The sequence below is a fragment of the Eulemur rufifrons genome, chromosome 30 (genome assembly GCF_041146395.1).
Source record: "Eulemur rufifrons isolate Redbay chromosome 30, OSU_ERuf_1, whole genome shotgun sequence".
NCBI lineage: Eukaryota > Metazoa > Chordata > Mammalia > Primates > Lemuridae > Eulemur > Eulemur rufifrons.
Genome location: NC_091012.1, coordinates 22,294,749 through 22,313,705, shown reverse-complemented (window position 1 = coordinate 22,313,705; position 18,957 = coordinate 22,294,749). Strand labels below are relative to the sequence as shown.

Genomic DNA, 18,957 nt, shown 5'->3' with positions numbered 1-18,957 from the left:
CTGAAAGCTTGTTTTTCTCACCTTGGAGTCTGAGCTTGAACATGTATGTGAGGCCATGTCTTGTGAGATGTTGGATGTGGGAAAACATTTGTGCAGCCCCTCATGCAAATAGATCCAAAATGTACACTGATGATTAAAAACGGAGTCAGCAAAGCATGGGAAAGATGAATGAGTGGAGGCAGGGTGACAGAGCCTCTGGATGTCACTGTGGCAGGTTTGTAGTTTCTAATCTGCTGTATATAGTTTAAGAGATATGCTTTCAGGATGAACCAGGCTATCTGAAAGAACAGACACCAATCTTGTAAGAGGCATTGTGGGGTAGTGGTGAAATGTCTCTGGAGCTGGACTTCTGGGTTCCATTGCTAGCTCCACTCCCACTACTGAATGACCTCCAGTAGCTTACCTAAAGCCTCAGTACCTCGTTTGTTTCATCTGTCAAGGCGGCAGGAGGGTATTAATATAACCCACCTCAAGGGCAGTTGTGGGGATTAAATAAGCTAACATGTCTAAAAAGCTTAGAAGAGAGCCTGGCACAATAAATATTTGTTGAATGAATAAATTGAGAATTTGGCTGTAATCTTCAACTCTAGGGTTCAGGAGTTATGTCATTAATCCCAGTGTTGCAATTTAGGGGTATGTCTTTAGAACAAAGCTTCTTAACCTGGGGTACCCAGGCTTCAAGTGTCCATGAATCACCCTGAGAAGGTTCTTAAATCTTCTGAAATGACGTGCATGATTTGTGAGCAATTTTTATCAGATTTCTTCAAAGAGTCCATGAGCCAAAAAGGATTCAGACCTGCTGACCTGGAGTTAGACATGGCCATTGGGGGCATGGAGAAAAATATGCAAACCCACAGCATTGTGCCATAGTAGCGTGTGTGTGTTTGGAGGGAGCACCTGGTTTTGAGATCCTTTGTCCACACCAGCATTCCCTGAGATCTGCCTGTTTCCTGGTTCCGCCTGGATTTTTCCAGTGAGGCAGCTCGAGCATCATTTCTATGCTATGCCTGAGGGTATGAGACTGCCACTTCCTTGCTGCTCCGGGGCCTGGGGATCTCTAGGATGCTGTCTCTGTCCCTATCTAGATGCTCCCTGCAATCCTTCGCTCCGTGGAGCCTCTGGGATCCAGCAACCTCACCAGCCACCTGGATTTCCCCCTCTTTCTCCTCCCTCCCCTCCAACTTTTTTTAGCTTGAAGATCAATCTTCTTGAAGGAAAAATGCCAACAAAAGAGAATTTATTTTCTTCCAAGAAATTGCTCTCTCACTTCCTTACACTGACTAAAGCCATTTTACTTCTCTGTCTTCAGCATTTTTTGAAAGCCTCAATTTATTTTCGGCTTCAGCCTTCCCAAAATTAATTATCCTTTAGGATCCACATCACTGTGTGTGTGCTTTTTAACCATCATTAGATCTGTTCTCTCCTTCTAGCTTTTGCATTCATTCATTTATTCACTCACTTAGCATTTATTCTGACCAGGCTCCGCGGTGACAAAAATAAAGTCTCCGGCCTCATGAGATTTACATTGTAGTGAAGGGGACAGACAGAAAACAAGCTCAAGAAAACAGAGAAAGGTAAGGAGGTAGAAAAGGATGGAGGGGGTGCTATTTTGGTCGGGGTGGTCAGAGAAGGCCTCGCCATGGAGATGGTATCTGAGCAAAGAGCTGAAGCCCCGTGGAGAACTGGGGAAAGGCTGCCGAGGCAGAGGGAGCAGCAAGTGCAAAGGCCCTGAGGCAGCAACAGGCTTGGCACAGGTGAGGAACAATGAAGGAGCCTGTGTGGTTGGCAGAAGGAGGCAGGGTGTGGGTGGGCCTCATAAAGCTCTTAAGTTCCACGGGGGATGGGGAGCCATCATGGGGTTCTGAGCAGGAAGGTGGCATGACTTGCATTCATTGGCACTGCCTTTTCTTTCTCTCCTGTTTGACTTACAGGCTTTCTTTTCTTAGTTTATCTTACTTAGAATTTTTATTGCCTACATTGCCCATTAGGGCAATTGCTTAAATGCACCACAGCCTCCTGCTATGGATTTAGGCCCCCCAAATGGCCCATATGTCCAGCGTGATGATTGATTTTATGTGTCGACTTGGCTGAGTCACAAGGTGCCCAGATATTTGGTCAAACACCATTCCAGGTGTATCTGTGGGGGTGTTTTTGGATGAGATTAGCATTTGAATTGGTAGACCGAGGAAAGCAGATGCCCTCCCCAACATGGGTGGGCCTTATCCAATCAGTTGAAGGTCTAAATAGACCGAAGAGGCTGACCCTCTACCGAGTGAGAGAGAATTTTTCCTGCCTGCAGGCCTTCAAACTGGGACATCAGCTTTTTCCTGCCTTTGGACTGGAACTACAGCATTGGCTTTTTCTGAATCTTTTTCTTTTTTTTTTTTGGAGACAGAGTCTTGCTGTGTCACCCTGGATAGAGTGCAGTAGCATCATCACAGCTCACTGCAACCTCAAACTCCCAGGCTCAAGCGATCCTCCTGCCTCAGCCTCCCGAGTAGCTGGGACTACAGGTGTGTGACACCATGCCCAGCTAATTTTTCTATTTATAGTAGAGATGGGGTCTGGCTCTGCTCAGGCTGGTCTCAAACTCCTGAGCTTAAGCAATCCTCCTGCCTTGGTCTCCCAGAGTGTTGGGATTACAGGCGTGAGCCACTGTGCGCAGCCCTCTTCCTGAGTCTTGAGCCTGCTGGGTTTCAGACTGCAGCTAGACCACCAGCAACCCTAGTTCTTAGGTCTTCAAACTAGGACTGGAACTACATTATTGGCTCTCGTGGGACTCCAGCTTGCCAACTCACCCTGCAGATCTTGGGACTTGCCAGCCTCTATAGTAGTGTTAGTAAATTTCTTGTGATAAATCTACCTATCTACACGTCTCTCTCTCTAAAATATATATTATGTAAATATATGTTTATATTTATAATGTCTTTATATAGTTAAATATATATTATTCTTTTTTTTTTCAACAGATTTTCTGGGTTTTTTTTTTTTATTTCATCTTATTGTTATGGGGGATACAGAATTGCAGGTTACATACGTTGCCCATGTACCGCCTTTCCCCCCAAGTCAGAGCTCCAGGCGTGTCTGTTCCCCAGATAGTGTGTCTTGCACCCATCATGTAGGTATATATCCCTCCCTTCCCCACCCCCCCATCCCGAGTCAGCACCTTCAAGCGTGACCATTCCCCAAACGGTGCGCAATGCACTCATTGTGTAGGCATACCCCCATCTCCTCCCCCACCCCCCACCTCAGTCTGATATCCGATTGGTGTCGTACCCAGATGTGTATTTAGGTGATGATCAGGGAAACCAATTTTCTGGTGAGTACATGTGATGCTTGTTTTTCCATTCTTGGGATACTTTACTTAATATAATGGGTTCCAACTCTCTCCAGGAGAACCATAGAGATGTCGTATCTTCATTATTTCTTATAGCTGAGTAATATTCCATGGTATGCATATACCACAGCTTACTAATCCAATCATGTATTGATGGGCATTTGGGTTGTTTCCACATCTTTGCTATTGTGAATTGTGCTGCTATAAACATTCGGTACATGTGTCTTTGTTACAGAATGACCTTTTTTCCTTTGGGTATATGCCCAGTAATGGGATTGCTGGATCAAATGGCAGGTCTACTTGAATCTGTTTAAGATACCTCCATAATGCTTTCCACAGGGGTTGCACTAGTTTGCAGTCCCACCAGCAGTGTAGGAGTGTTCCTGTCTCTCCACACCCACGCCAACATGTGTTGTTTTGGGTTTTTTTGATAAAGGCCATTCTCACTGGGGTTAAGTGATATCTCATTGTGGTTTTGATTTGCATTTCTCTGATGATTAGGGATGTTGAGCATTTTTTCATATGTTTGTTAGCCATTCTTATATCTTCTTTTGAGAAGTTTCTATTCATGTCATTTGCCCACTTTTTGATAGGGTTGTTTGATTTTTTCTTGCTGATTTTCCTGAGTTCTAAATAGATTGTTGTTATCAGTCCTTTATCTGGTGTGTAGTATGCAAAAATTTTTTCCCATTCTGTAGGTGGTCTGTTTATTCTCGTGACTGTTTTAATAATATTAAAAGGCTGTGCAGAAGCTTTTTAATATTATTCTTTACAATATCTCTATGTGTCTATTGGTTGCTGCTCTGGAGAGCCCTGCCTCACACAGCCAGCACAGGGCGGCTTCTCACGAACACTGCCTGTTTCCCATGTCGGTCCTGTTGGACAGTTGTTTTCTTCAAAGAGGAGAAATCCTTCCTAATTCTTTTTTTTTTCAGACAAAAGAAGGCAATTTCAGAGAAAGAGAGGAGTTGTTGGTGTATGCGAGAAGAGAAAGTCAGTCCATAACAGGCCCGAGATGACCTAGGCAATGCATGTGGCGTGAGGGAGACAGCAAAGCTCTGCTGCTAGTGATGTTAACCGACACAGCTCACTCTTCCTGGAAATGAAATACAACACTACAGCCAGTGGGATAAGCTGTAGGGCGCAGTGACAGACGTTGAGCTTCTCTAGCAGAAAGAACAGTGGAGTGGGTGAAAAGGAGGAGGCACACTGACAGTGCTGACGGAGCAGACGTGTATGCATTATGCATGATGTCATCTCACACACACGTAAGAATAGAACTGCAGAGAACACGGTCTGGGAGAATCCGCACCACATTTTTAACAGTGGTTTTCTCTGGAGAGGGGAAGGAGCTTGGAGGTGGCTATAGCGAAATGGATTGTCTCCTTTTATTCTGTTCTGCATTAAATTTCTTAGAAAAAAGTGTATTCATGCGTGGCTTTTATATTTTTAAAAAATGTTCTTAGATGCCACTTCACAAGTGCTAGGATTGCTATACTAAAAAATAAGGAAAACAGCAAGTGTTGGCAAGGATGTGGAGAAATTGGAACCCTGATTGATTGCTGGTAGGAAAGTGAAATGTGGCAGCCACTTTGGAAACAGTGTGGTGAGTCCCCAGAAGATTACACAGAATTCCCATATGGTCCAGCAGTCACACTTCTGCATATGTATCCAGAAGGATTGAAAGCAGGGACTTAAAGAAGATACTTGTACACCAACGTTCATGGCAACGTCATTCTTCACTGTCGCCAAAGTGTCCATTAACAGATGAGTGGATTAGCAAGATGTGGCCTAGCCGCACAGTGGAACATCATTCAGCCACGAGAAGGGGTGAAATTCTGATACATGCTACAACGTGGGTGGAATATAAAATCATTATGCTTAGTGAAAACAGCCAGACACAGAGGACAAATGTTGAATGATTCCGCTTACATGAGGCACCCAGAGTAGGAAATTTGTAGAGACAGAAAGTAGAATAGAGGGTACCAGAGGCTGGGGCGAAGGGGAAAGAGGAGTTGCTATTTAATGGTGTAGAGTTTTTGTTGGTAATGGAAAAGTTTGGGGTATAGATAGTGGTGATGGCTACACAACGCTGTGAATATGTTTGATGCCACTGAATTACATACCTACAAATGGTTAAATGATAAGGATTAGGTTATATATATTTTATCACAATAAAACACCTGAAGAAAATTCTTAAGAGAAAGGGATGTTATACTATTACATCAGCTGGACCCTTTCACAGAGAGGGAGAGAGTGGATTCCAGGAACTACAGGGGGGCAGCCCCAGTGTTACAGGCGGTGTGCTTGTGTGAAGCTTCTCACAGCTGGAAATATAAGCAGACAGGAGGATCTGCTGTCATCCAGTTCGCAGTAAACTCCCAAGTGCATGTGCTGGTTCTGTCATTGCTCGTCACTGCAATCTTAGTGCCTAGCACGGCGTCTGGTGCACTGCAGGCACTTGATAAACGTTTGTTGATGAATGAATGAATGTATGAATCTCTGTGACTTCCTAGTAATCTCTCTCTATCCTATCAGTTTTGGCCCTATTGTCAATTATTTGATGTACAATTGGAAGCACAAGCCTGGTATTCAAATACTTGGTTGTCATTAGCACAGAGATAGTGTATTAGTTGGGCCAGGCTAATTGCATCAAACAATTTCTGTATCTCAGTGACCTGACTCAATAAAGGATTATTTTTCACTCACGTTATAGCTCAAAACTGGTGGAGGTGGGTTGGGGTAGAGGTTGGGCTCTGCTCTATGCTAGCTATTAGGGGCCCAGCTTCCTCTTGTCCAGTAGCTCCAGGGGCCCCAAGGCACTCAGAGATCTCCACTGGCTTTTTTGCACCTGGCCAGCAGATAAGTGAGGAGAGAAAATGTGGAAGATCATGCATGAAGTTTGAGTGGCCAGACCTGCCAGTGTCAAACATCTCTTCTCCCAACATCCCATTGGTCAGAACCAAGTCACATGGCTACTGCACATAATCCAAAGGGATTCTGGGAAATGTGATCCAGCTGCACATAAAGGAGGAAAAGGAAATGGTGTTTGGTGAACATGTGGCATGGCCCATCTCACAGACAATGGTGGAAACCATAGATGAGGGGGAGTGCTCCCAGGGAAGCTGTATAGTGAGCATGCTAAGAGAAAGTAGCCCTGCACTGAAATCCCAGGAGCTTCATTGTTTAAGAAATGGGAAGAGGAGGAGATTCAAAGAAGGGAGATGGAAAATAAGGAAAGTGACTGCAGGAAACCCAAGAGGACAGTAGCAAGGGGAGAGTGTGTCAAAAGAGCGGAAATGGTCAACTGTGTCAAGGTGCTACAGGCTAGTATTTTCCCTTTGGATTTAGCAACAAAGAGTTCATTGGTGACCTTAGCAAGAGCAATTTCTGTGGCATGGCGGGAGCAGAAATAAGATTGCAGTGACTTAGGGCTGCAAAGTGGGTGAGGAAATAGAGGACCATATGTAGAATCTTTTTGAGAAATTTGACTGTAAAAGGGTGGCAAGAGATAGGATAGTAGCTAGTGGCCATGTGGAGGTGGCATGGGGGGATTATCCTTTTAATGGGAGACACTTGAGGTCTTTGAATGTTAAAGGAAAGGAACCCTAGTAAATAAAAACTCTGGTATAGGCCCAGGAATGAGTAAACGGACTATTGGAACAGAAAAAATAGTCTTGAAGCAGACTCAAGTGTGTATGGTAATTTGGTTTATGGTGTAGGTGGTATGAAACACCGGTGTGAAGTGATAGACTGCTTCTGAGGCAGACAGGCATGCATCTATGTGTGCAGTTGTCTCTGTATATGTGTATACTTTTCTTTTTCCAAGAAAGGGTTTAAAACAGCTTAAAAAGATACATTGTAGACAGCAGGATAAAGCAAATGTTTAAGGAGGGAGAAAATGACATGTCGGGACAATGAGGGAAACATGCATTTAGATTTTATACTTTAAATATCTCTTTGATACGGGCTGCTTTAAACATCAGTGCTGAGCTGATTGTAGATCCCTTGATCAATTAGTGCTGTGATCTATTGGATGGATAATTTTGTTTATGTAAGTTGCTCTGCAATGTCCCATTTGAGGCAGAGATTTGCATTTATTCTGGATGTTGCTCTGAAAAATCGCGCAGTTCCTGCTCTTTGCTCCATGTGTTGGGCAACGGCCTTTGACCGCAAGCAATGAAACCGGACACGGACATGAGACAGGCACTGACTGTTCTGGCCTCAGAAATAGCTGCTAAGTCAGAGGAGAAGCTCGATTTCATTTCACGATGATCATATCTTGTCCCTGACCCCAGATGGCACCCTACGAGCCATCTTTTGCCGTATTTACTCCGAACTCTTTCTCCTGAGCCTCTGGGTACCCCTAAGCCTCTGCATATCCTGGTGTGAGCACTATCCCTTTATTTCCTGTCTCCTCTTAGCAGACTCCTTATTCTACAAGATCCAGCTTACCTGTCACATGCACTACGGAATCAATCTTTCTTTCTTTCTTACTCTCTCTCTCTCTCTCTCTTTTTGTAGAGTTGAGGCCTCGCTCTGTTGCCCCAGGCTGGTGTGCAGTGGCATGATCATATCTCACTGGACCTCAAACTCCAAGGCTCAAGTGATCCTTCTGCCTCAGCCTCCTGAGTAGCTGGGACTACAGGTGCGCTCAGCTACACCCAGCTAATTTTTCCTATTTTTTGCAGAGACAGGGTCTTGTTATGTTGCCCAGGCTGGTCTTGAACTCTTGGCCTCAAGCGATCCTGCGGCCTCAGCCTCCCAAAGTGCTGGGATCACAGGTGTGGGCCATTGTGCCCGGCTCAGGGTGATCTTTAGGGACTCCTCTAGGCTGGACCTGCACTCCTCTCTGTGCTTCCCGAGCCCTTGTTCCTGTCTTCTTTGTCATAGCTGTTGTCCTGCTATGACATAGCTATTGCCCTGCACCTCATCATCTGCACAGTCCCCACTGACCTCATCCTCCCCACTCTTCCTCATCCCATCACGACCAACTCTTCCTCCTTCCCCCTCACCTTCAGCTAAGGGGAGCGGCTTCCACCTAGTCAGCAGTCCCAAAGTCAGATCATTAAATATTCTCACCATCATTTCACAGACTCCGACTTCCTAAACCTCTCACGTGTGTCTCCACCTCAGCACCCTCCCCACAGCAGACAGAATTAAGTAACTGGTCCCTTCTTTTGTTTTGTTTACTTGGTGTTTGTCCTCAATAGATGCTCAATAAGGTTTTGCTGGATGAATGAATGAAGGAAGGAATGGATGGATCAAAATACCAGAGGGTCCCATTGGTTGATTGAAAGTGTGGAGCCTGCCCCCCGCCTGGGCCTTCTGCCTTCACGGAAGGCACGTGCCACAACTGCTCATCTGTCTTCAGAATTCCCCTGGACTGTCCCTGAGAGTGTCATCCTGGACGTCTCCTCCCCAGGCCCAATCACTCTTTGGAGGTGTGGATGCTGCCAGTAGGATGAGGCCTGATGCTTCCTGCACTGGGTCTCACACATCCCAGTCAGTGGGACAAGGAAGGGTGCCACCTCCTTTGTCACAGCACTTCCACTGCCAGCCCCTCATCGGTAGAGTCTGGGGTGATTAACCCCTGGGCCGTCCTTCCTCCAGTTTCCCCTCCAAGCAGCCACACTGTTGCCTTCCCCCGCCCAGTGCTCTTCCAGGCCTGTCTCACCTGTCGGTATCGATCGCCAACCCACCCACCCACGCAGTGGAGTTTGAGGGGGCCCAGGGTACACAGGGGATGAAACCCCGGCCCCCACAGGTGTCGAGACAGCTCCCAGCCTGGGACCCTGGCCAGGGTGCACTGGACCACTAGAGGGGTCAAGGGACTTGAGGGGACTCACCCAGAGTGATGCAGGGCGCCAGCTACGCTCTTCCCAACAGAGCTGGGGTTTCCTAAGGGGGTTAGGGTGTCTGCATCCACTGAACAGGCCTGGCCAGTCAGATCACACTGCAGCTTCCAGCTGGGGACGAACGATGGGCCCCCGATTTCCCAAGCCCATTCATGGGCCTTGTCCTGTCGTCCCTCCTCCCTGCCCCTTCCCTCCCTCTGGTCCTTCCCCCACTGGGCTGAGCTCTGGAGCCAGAGCTCTGAGTGCCAGCCTGCCTGGGGCTCTGTGGCCGTGGCTTTGCACCTGGTCTCTCTCCTGGACTCTGGCCACTGCTGTCCTCGGGATCGCCCGAACACCCATCACTCGCCAAGGAGTCCTGTCTGCTCTCCTTCCCTGACTCCTGGTCACTCTGACAAAATCTTTCCTTCTCTAAAGGAAAAGGTACGCTGGCATTTCAGATGCTTAAATCAAGCCTAGAGGAATGGTCTTACTCAGGACATCACTGCCTGAATCCAGCTTCATCTGGGGGAGGAATTAACGTAAGCAGAGACAGTGGAGATGCAAATTAAAACAACAGTGAAACAATATTTCTTCACCAAATTTTATTCATAATTTTCACCAAAATTTAAAAGATTGATAAAATAAGATATTTGTTAGCGTGTAGGATATTCACATACATTTCTGAGAAAATACATTGGTACAGTATGTTTGGAATAAAATTTTGACGATACTTGTAAAAAGTTGAACAATTCATACCATTTCCTCTTTCAGCCACTGTCCATGTTAATGCATCTTTCTTATTAGAAAGCATGCGTATTTGCCCAAGAATTTCAGGTTCAGAGATATTATTTCAGTTCTATAAATCATAGCAACAAATGGAAAGCAGCTTATGTGTCCATCAGGAGAAGAAAGGTTTAGTTAAGTGTGACACACAGCTACTTTGCAGTTCTAGGGAGCAGTTACAAAAGTGAGGGGGGAAGGTCCTGCACCCATCTTATTAAGTGGCAAAGGCATGTGATAGATCTATATGTCCATCATACCTGTGGGTATGTAACAGCACTGTATGTTTTCGTAGTGCATCTACGTCTAAAAATCCTAGAATAAGGCTTAAAATAATGCAACCCATATTATGATGAACTGTAGCGGTGACCTCTAAGGAGGGGACTGAACTGTAGGTGAACTCTGTAAAGAGAGGAATTGTGATTCATCTATATTTTTAGAAGTTTTTGTAAGAAGAATACAGGCACTATTCCTTTGCAATTGAAATATCTAAATAATCTTGACACCAAAAATAGTAGCTGCGTATTATTTGAAGTAACCGCAAAGTCATGCAACAAACTCTGAAATTTGAATGGCTTAACACAAGAAACGCTTATTTTCCGTGCATATAAATTCTGAAGTGGTTTGTCAGGGGCTCTCAAGTGACCCGAGGGCCCAGGCTGCTTCCTCTTTGTGACTCCCCCATCTCACATGGAGTTGCCTTGCTTGCCATTGAATGGAGGGAGAACGCGAGGAAATGGCGCCCTGGCTCTCCAGTGCCTGGATGGGACAAACAAGGCCTCTGCTCGTGATCCAGTGAAAAAGGAAAGTCACATGACCCTTCCTCGTTACAAGTGGACTGCACTGTTCCCATGTGTCCAGGAAGGAGAGGAAGACAAGATGTGTAAGGGCACTTCAAATCCTTGCCTACTACATGACAGGTGCTTTCAATTGCAGGATCACATGTATTTTTGTAAGGATCCTGTAAATGTCAGCAGGAAGGCTTTGCCTTCTTCACCCAATGGCACTTTTCTGCAGTACCCTTTGCAGCACCATCTGTCATCCCAGTAGGCTGAGGACTTTCTCTTTCCATTTGACGTAGGGACACAATCTTAACCTGTGAGTCTCTGCTACCCTCTGCATGACTGAGCATCTGCACAGGATGTCCTTAGACACACTGAAAGCCAGGACTTTCCTATGGGGCAGATACATAGAGCAGAAGCAGTGGAGAGACGATGGTTATTCCTTCATTTTTAATCTGAGCTGGCATGTCCACTAAGGAACCAGCTTTTACTTCCTAGCAGGATAGCAGCATTTTAGGAATTCAGCTGCAGGAGATATTTGCTTCACAGTGATTTCCATAGTCTTTCCTCATTTACCAACATAAAGGAGATGCTATGAACTGAACTGTGTCCCCTCGCCCCAAATTTATATGTTGAATCCCTAAGCCCCAATGTGATGTATGTGTAGATGGGGCCTTTCAGAAGTAATTAGGGTCAAATGAGGTCATGAGGATAGGGCCCTGATGATGGGATTAGTGCCCTTATAAGAAGAAACATCAGAGAGCTTTCTTGCTCTCTCTGTCTCTCTCTGCCATGTGTACACACAGAGAGGGCAGCTGTCCACAAGCCAGGAAGAGAGCCCTCACCAGGGATCAAATCTGCCAGTACCTTGATCTCAGACTTCCCGGCCTCCAAACCTGTGAGGAATAAATATCTGCTGTTTAGGCCTCACAGTCTATGGTATTTTGTTCTGGAAGTCTAAGCTGACTAATATGAGAGGCTTTGGTGTTTGACCACCCCGGAAAGCTGTTTGATCTATATATGTGATCGGTGGCCAGTTCAAATAAGGCACCCCATTAAAACCCTATCGTAAATATCATGGGGTGGTTTAAAAACTTTCCCTCTAACTTCAGGGTTATATCTCAGGAACTGGTAAATTATGGGCCAACTCAGACTCCACACAGCAGCTTATTTGGAAAACATTTGGGGAATGTGTTGAAGACATCCAACAGGACGATCGGGTGTTGAAAGGTTACTATTCAAAGTCAAAGGGACCTTTGCTATCAGAGGGGCTCCAGGGTGAGGGAGAGGGACAACTAAGGGACTTCTGCAGAGAGTAGAAATACTCTATGTCGGGGGAGGAGAGGTGACTCTGGGCAGTGCCACTGGCAGCAGGGCACAGCCTTTAGAGGACGCAGCCACAGAGAGCTGCGCAGCAGGCCAGATTCCAGAGTTGGACAGGCAGGCCCCAGGGGCAAGACTCAGGAAAGGGCACGGTAATGCAGTAAAGTACTGGTACTGCACAAAAATGCTGGCATCTGGGCAGGTTTGGCTCTCAAGGAAACACATACAATCCCTAAATTGTATTTGGTTCACATTGCCATCCTCCTTCTTGTCTTAGTAATCGCAGGCTGCCATAAGGAAATGCTATAGACCGGGAGCTCAAACAACAGACATTGATTTTCTCATAGTCCTAGAGTCTGGAAAGTCTGAGACCAGGGTGCCAGGGTAGTGGGTGTCTGGTGAGGAGTTTGTTTCTGGCTTACAGATGGCCACCTTCTCTGTGTGTCCTCACATGGCAGGGAGAAATAGAAAGAGCAAGCTACTTCTCTGCTGTGTCTTCCTGTAAGGGCACTAATCCCATCATGAGGGCTCCACCCTCATGGCCTCAACCAAACCGAATTACCTCCCAAAGGCCCTATCACCAACGACCATCACATTGGAGCTTAGGGCTTCAACATATGAATTTTGGGGGACACATTTCACTCCATAGCACCGTTTTGGGCCTGCTTTTAGTACCTGGACTGCAGTCCTTGTTTTGTTTGGCTGAGAAACATTATGGAATCATGAGAAGAGAAATGAAGCAAGACCAAGGTCTGCTTCAGGTTGGGAGGGGTGGGAATGGTGTGGGCTCCAGATGAATTCAGATCATAGGTATTAGTTTTCTCAGGCTGCCATGACAACGTGCCATGGACTGGGGGGTTTCAACAACAGAAATGTATTGTGTTGTTGTCCTGGAGGCTCGAAGTCCACGATCAAAGTGATGGCAAGGTCGGTTTGTTCTGAAGCCTCTTTCCTTGGTTTTGGAGATGGCTGTCTTCTCCCTGCGTCTCCACATTGTCTTTACTCTGTGTGTGTCTGTGTCCTAATCTCCTCTTCTCATAAGGACACCAGTCATTAAATTAGAGGCCACCCTAATGAACTCATTTTACCTCAATGACCTCTTTAAAGACCGTATCCCCAAATACAGTCACAGTCTGAAGTACCCGGGGTCAGGGCTTCAGCATATGCATTTTAGGGCTGACACCATTCTGTCCATAATGGCAGGGGATCTATTCCCGACCCTGTTGCTTACTAGCCACGTGGTTATGGGAATCTACAGCGCCCCGTGAGCCTGAGTTTCTTTATCTGCGAAATAGTTTTGATAGGATCTGTCTGGTAGGACTGTTGGAATGTGTGCAATGTATGTAAAGCACCTGACACAGTGTCTGGCATATGTTAGATCTTTCCTGCTTGACAGTTATTTGCATTACTAGTATATTTGGACCTCAGATCCTACTACACTTACCTCTGGGAATTTTGTTTTTGCTAGTGTCGTTATTATCTAGGAAACGTCTGAGTATGCAGCGCAATAGGACAGGGAATTCCTATTCAGCCAAAAATGTTGCTTCATGGATAAAACTCAGTAAAAATTCCCTCCTAGATGATTTCCTATTTAATGTGGCTGTGGGGGAGTCTTCCCCAGCTGGATACAGCTGAAAACTCCTGGCATCTGAGTCAAGGACCAACTCCTTCCCTCCCTCCCAGCTGCTTTTCCAGCCAAACTGCTATTTTCATCCATTTCATCACCACTTCAAATGTAAGCCCTTACAGTTGGGCAAATTACACTTGAGATAACCTAAATAAAATGCCTTTTTAATAGTGTCAGCTCTGGCTCTCCCAGCCAGGCAGATGTGCACCTGGCTAGTGGCTTGGGGGCCTCACTTCATGGGAGATTCACCCTTATCTCTCAGCAAATCCCTGCAGAGGACAGTTATCGATCACCTGGCTCTGGCACTGTGCTCAGCCGCAGTGGGACAAGAGCACAGGACACCTTCCACACCTGCCCCACCTGGAGATTCCTCTCTGCTTTGCTCACCATCCAGAAGGAACTGCTCAGGGCAGTTCTCCCTTCCAGGCTTTGCTCTCAGCCCTAAGTCATGAGTCACATGGTCTGACAGTCTGGCCCTGCCACCACCCGGCTTCATCACAACCAACTCCCACAGAAGGAACTGCAGTTTCCCCAAGCCCCAAACCGCCCTGGCTCAGGGCCCTCACACCCCACTGCTCTCAGCAGAAGCACCACCCTCAACCCTTCCGTCACTTGTTCCTTAGGACTTAGAGGACCTCTCACCACCTTAATTATATGACTGCAGCTCGCAGACTCTCTAATACTATGGGCTGGGGTGGGTCTGGCTTACCCTAGTGTGTCTATTAACCCAGGGCCTTTCAAAGAGCAGATGGTCAATGAATATTTGGGGAACAAATGTGCCAGCGAGCAGGGGTCTTATTTATTGAGATTAAATTTCCCTACGTTCTCAGATAAGCCAAGCAAATTCACACACACACACACACACACAAATATGTATTTTAATTTTATAGAAAAACACGTGTAAAAGGATAAGATGGCAAGAAGTAACTGTCTTTAAATTTTATTTCTCTATTTCATAACTCCACACATTTAAATGCAAAGTTCTTTCACATTTCCAAGAAAATTCTTATTGCAATGACATTCCAATTCCACCTTGTTCCGAGCAGCAAAATGAAATGGAAGGTGACTCCATTTCTTTTACAAAATGGCAAACTCTTACTTTTGATAAGCAAAATTACATGTGTGGTCAATATCATTCCCCAACTTAGATGCTGAAGCTAATTAAATCTTCTATGAACATGAACAAAATTTGAAAAATTCCAAAAGACAAACAAGATCAATATGCAAAACACCCAAATGTAACAGGGACACAAAAGGTTATGCCCTGGTGGTTTCTCCAAGCTACTGGGGTCCTCCACTTCTTTAAACACTGACTGCTCTCTTCAAACACAGAGTAAAGAAAGGACTCCTTTCTCATGGGGCAGGAGGAGCTGCTGGAAGGGGACCTGGATGTGCACTGGCCCTGTCCCCCCATCGGCCCTGCCTGCAACTCCTGCTCACTCCCTCTCTACCTCATCTCTCAAAGTCTCTTCATACAGGAGTGCAAAGGATCTGGGGTCTGTACGATTGAACCTGGCCACATACTCCAGGACTTTCGTCTTGGTGGTTTCAGCGTGGGCCCTGGGACCCCACAGGAACTCATAACATGCAGGATCGCTGTTGGGCACCTGCCGGTACTCCAGGTACCCTTCCTGCACCCAATCCTGGGTGATGAGCTTCCGGGGCTCCCCGTAGATGTAATGCTCACTCCCAGCATGCACCCCCATGATACCCAGTGCTTCCCAGAGGACCTCCTCCCGGGCACGGTCGCCCTGCAAGTGAATGACACCCAAGGTGATTATCAGCAGGCCGACCTTGGGAAAGCGCTGGGTATCATTCAGCTCCTCACTGTAGGTGAGGCCCAGGGCGGTGACAAGGGCATAGCAGTGGCTGGCAGGATCCACTTCCTTCACATCGAGGCCAAAGATCATATGCATGCAATCGGAGGCTTTCTCGAAGATCTCAGGGAAGAAATCTTGGTAATCTCTGATGACAATATTCAGCATTTCTTCCTGGGTGGTCGGCTCCTTCATTCGATACTTGAGGAGCAGGAAATGAACCAAATCAGACATCTTGTCATTTAGCTCCTCTTGCGGCAGGGACGCCGGGACTGCCGGGTGCTGGGAGGTGCTCAGCCCCTCCTGTTCTCCGGTGATGGAGCCTTCATTGGAGTGGTGCTCTGGATTGGAGGCCAGGCCAGTGGGAGAGGAGCAGGCTCCCTGAGGACTCAGTGTTGCAGCAGCAACCTCTTCCAGGGTGCCCGGGGTGACAGTAGAGGAGGAGGCAGCCGCCCCCTCCTCCTGACCCCCGGGAGCCTGGGTACCCACCAGGCCCTGTGCCTCTGTTTGGGCCTGAAGGCGCTGAATCCTCTGAGAGCGGCGGGGAGGCATGATGGCTCTGGTCAGGGACAGCAGGCAGGAGTGCGGGCAGGAGCTGGGTGATGGGGACCCACAGACCTGGGAAGAGAGGGAGCCTGTCAGTGGCCTCAGTGAGAACCACACCCTGGGGGCTCTTACAAAGTGCAACCTACAAGCCTTCTCCTTAGGTGATGCCCTGGGGCCTCCCAGGGCTCCTCTCCTCCTGGTCAGCCTGTCCCCTGAGCACATGAACAAGAAAAGGAGATGGCTCCTCAGGTGCAGCTGGCCTGCAGAGTGTGAGGCTCAAGAGCTGCTAGTCAGTGGGTGGGGCCGGGCACTATTGGGTCCCCTCTGTCCTGGGGAGGGCAGGGCCTCTGGCACACATTCACAGTGTGTACCTCACCTTGACTCCTGGCACGGCCTGGGCCTCCTCTGCTCTGTGACCTGAGGACACCGCCTCAGACCAAGGTCTCACAGTGGGTTCCTGGATCCCCTTTAAGGGGAAGTGAGGGGCCCTCAGGCTGCAGGTACACGCACAGCCCTGGTACCCCCAGTGCTGTCTGGAGGGTGGGCCAGGCTCTGTGAAGTCCCCACCGTTCTGGGGCCAGCACATCTGGTCACCCATGCTTGGGTCCTCCCAGGGCCAACAACTGGCTTAGGGGATGGACGGGCTCTCTCTATCGGGGGTACGAGGTCCCCTCACTCATCCCCCTGTGTCCTCACCTTGATGATGCCTAGCAGGCCTGGACTCTTTCCTGTGCCGACCTGGAGCTGCAACCCACAGACCAAAGTTGTAACCACACTCAGCCCCTTCAGGCAGTAGTGAGGGAGCACCAGGTCTGGCCATCCTGCCTGGAGCCTCCAGGGCTGACTGTGGGGACAGGGTGTTTCTGTGAGGCCTCCACTGTTCTGAAGTGGGGTACCCCTAGTCCTCCCTCACACCAAGGTGTTTACCTTCCTCATGGCCGTAAAGAAGTGTGGATGTACAACAGGTGGCCACCCTGCCCAGGGTCTCCCAGGGATGAAACCAGGGGCAAGGTTGGGGCCCCTCTGTCCTGGGATCCTGGGTCTCTGTCCACCTCTTGTCTCCCAGCAGGGTCTGGGCATCTCCCTCTGCTCACCCGAGGCCATGCTCGAGATACCAAGCCCCTACCCTCCCTCAGACCCAGAGGTGGCTGTCAAGACGCACGTGCCAGGCCACCCTACACGGGGCCTCCCAGTGTTGACGGAAGGACAGGCATCTGTGGGGTTCCCCCCTATCCTGAAGTCTAAGGCTCCCTCCCCTCCTCCTTATCTGTGTGTTCTCATCTTGGCTGCCTGGTACAGCCTGCGTCCCTTCCACTCACACCAAGGCCCTTACTTCTCTCTAAGCTCTGTGGCATAAGTCAGTGTACGTCTCATCTGGATCCCACACCCGAGGCTTCCCAGGGTTGACACTGGGGGTGGAATGGGATGGGCGGTGGGAGGCCTCAGTCCTTCCTCAGGGTCCTGACCTTGATGCCTGGCAGAGCCTGGATCCCCACCCTCTACAGCCCTGACTCAGCCCCAGGTCACAGCAGGCTCTGACTCCCAGAGTCCCCTGAGGTGTAATGGGGAGGGCCTCAGCCTGACATGTCTGTCCTGGGCTGGCCTAAGGCTGACAGCAGAGACAAAGCTGGATTATTTGGGACCCTCTACTTGGAGTGGGGGCCTCCTCAGCCCACCCTCATCATCTGATCTCATTCCTAACAGAGCCTGGGTGCTCTCCCCTACATTGACCTTAAGTCTGGATCTCAGACCAAGGGCCTCGCCTCTGTCAGCCCCCCAGACGCAAGTCAGTGGACGTCACATCTGGCCCCCTACACCGGGGCTTTCGCAGGCTGACAGCAGGAACAAGGATGGACTGTGGGGCCCCCTAACAGGAAGTGGTGCAGCCTGGATCCCCGCCTCTATGGACCTTAGTCTACCAGGCCACACCAACGCTCTGACTCCCAGAGTCCCCTGAGGAAGAAGGTGGGGGGGTGGGCCGCAATCTGACATGTCTGCGGGGGCGTGGTCCATGGCCGACAGCAGAGGCGGGGCTTGATTATTTGGAGACCCTCTACGTGGGGTGGGGGCCCCCTCAGTCCACCCTCATCGGCTCACCTCACTCTTAACAGAGCCTGGGCCCTCTCCCCTCTGCCGATCTGAAGTCTGCCCCTCAGACTAACGGCCTCGCCTGTCAGCCCTCCAGACGCAAGTCGGTTGGCCTTTACCTTTGGGCCCTGTACGCGGAGCTTCCTAGGGCTGACAGTACGGGCAGAGCTGGATTATTTGGGGACCCTCTACGTGGCGTGGGGGCCTCTTCCATCCACCCTCGGCGTCTCACCTTGAGTCCTAACTGAGCCTGGGCCCTCTCCCTTCTGCTGATCTGAAGCCTGCCCCTCAGAACCAGACCATCACTTCAGTCAGTCCCCTGGTGGAAGTCAGTGGACGTTACATCCAGGCACCACACCCATGGCTTCCCGGGGCTGAAGCAGGGACAAGGATGGACTGTGGGGCCCCCTATCGGGGAGTGGTGCAGCCTGGATCCCCGCCTCTATGGACCTTAGTCTGCCGGGTCACAGGAATGCTCTGACTCCCAGAGTCCCCTGAGGAAGGAGGTGGGGGGGTAGGGGCACAGCCTGACATGTCTGCCGGGGCGTGGTCCATGGCCGACAGCAGAGGCGGGGCTTGATTATTTCGGGGCCCTCTACGTCGGGTGGGGGCCCCCCCAGTCCACCCTCATCGGCTCACCTCACTCTTAACAGAGCCTGGGCCCTCTCCCCTCTGCCGATCTGAAGTCTGCCCCTCAGACTAACGGCCTCGCCTGTCAGCCCTCCAGACCCCAGTCAGTTGGCGTTAACCTCTGGGCCCTGTACGCGGAGCTTCCTAGGGCTGACAGTAAGGGCAGAGCTGGATTATTTGGGGACCCTCT

The 18,957-nt window shown here is 48.9% G+C and overlaps 1 protein-coding gene across 1 annotated transcript; it reads right to left on the bottom strand.

Annotated features, from left to right (window-relative positions):
- Positions 1–15,122: 15,122 nt before the first annotated feature.
- On the bottom strand, positions 15,123–16,985 carry LOC138378831 (melanoma-associated antigen 8-like). Its single transcript, XM_069464169.1, has 4 exons — positions 16,977–16,985; positions 16,746–16,832; positions 16,426–16,515; positions 15,123–16,121 (listed from the first exon to the last, which is right to left on the bottom strand). The coding sequence occupies exons 1-4, from the start codon at positions 16,983–16,985 to the stop codon at positions 15,123–15,125; spliced, it is 1,185 nt and encodes a 394-aa protein (XP_069320270.1).
- Between the last annotated feature and the right edge of the window lie 1,972 nt (positions 16,986–18,957).

Coding starts and splice junctions, on each gene's coding strand:
- LOC138378831 (XM_069464169.1), bottom strand. Junction 16,516..16,745: donor GCCTGCTAGGCATCATCAAG/GTGAGGACACAG, acceptor TTCCCCTTAAAG/GGGATCCAGGAACCCACTGT. Junction 16,122..16,425: donor AGGCCGTGCCAGGAGTCAAG/GTGAGGTACACA, acceptor CTCTCTTCCCAG/GTCTGTGGGTCCCCATCACC.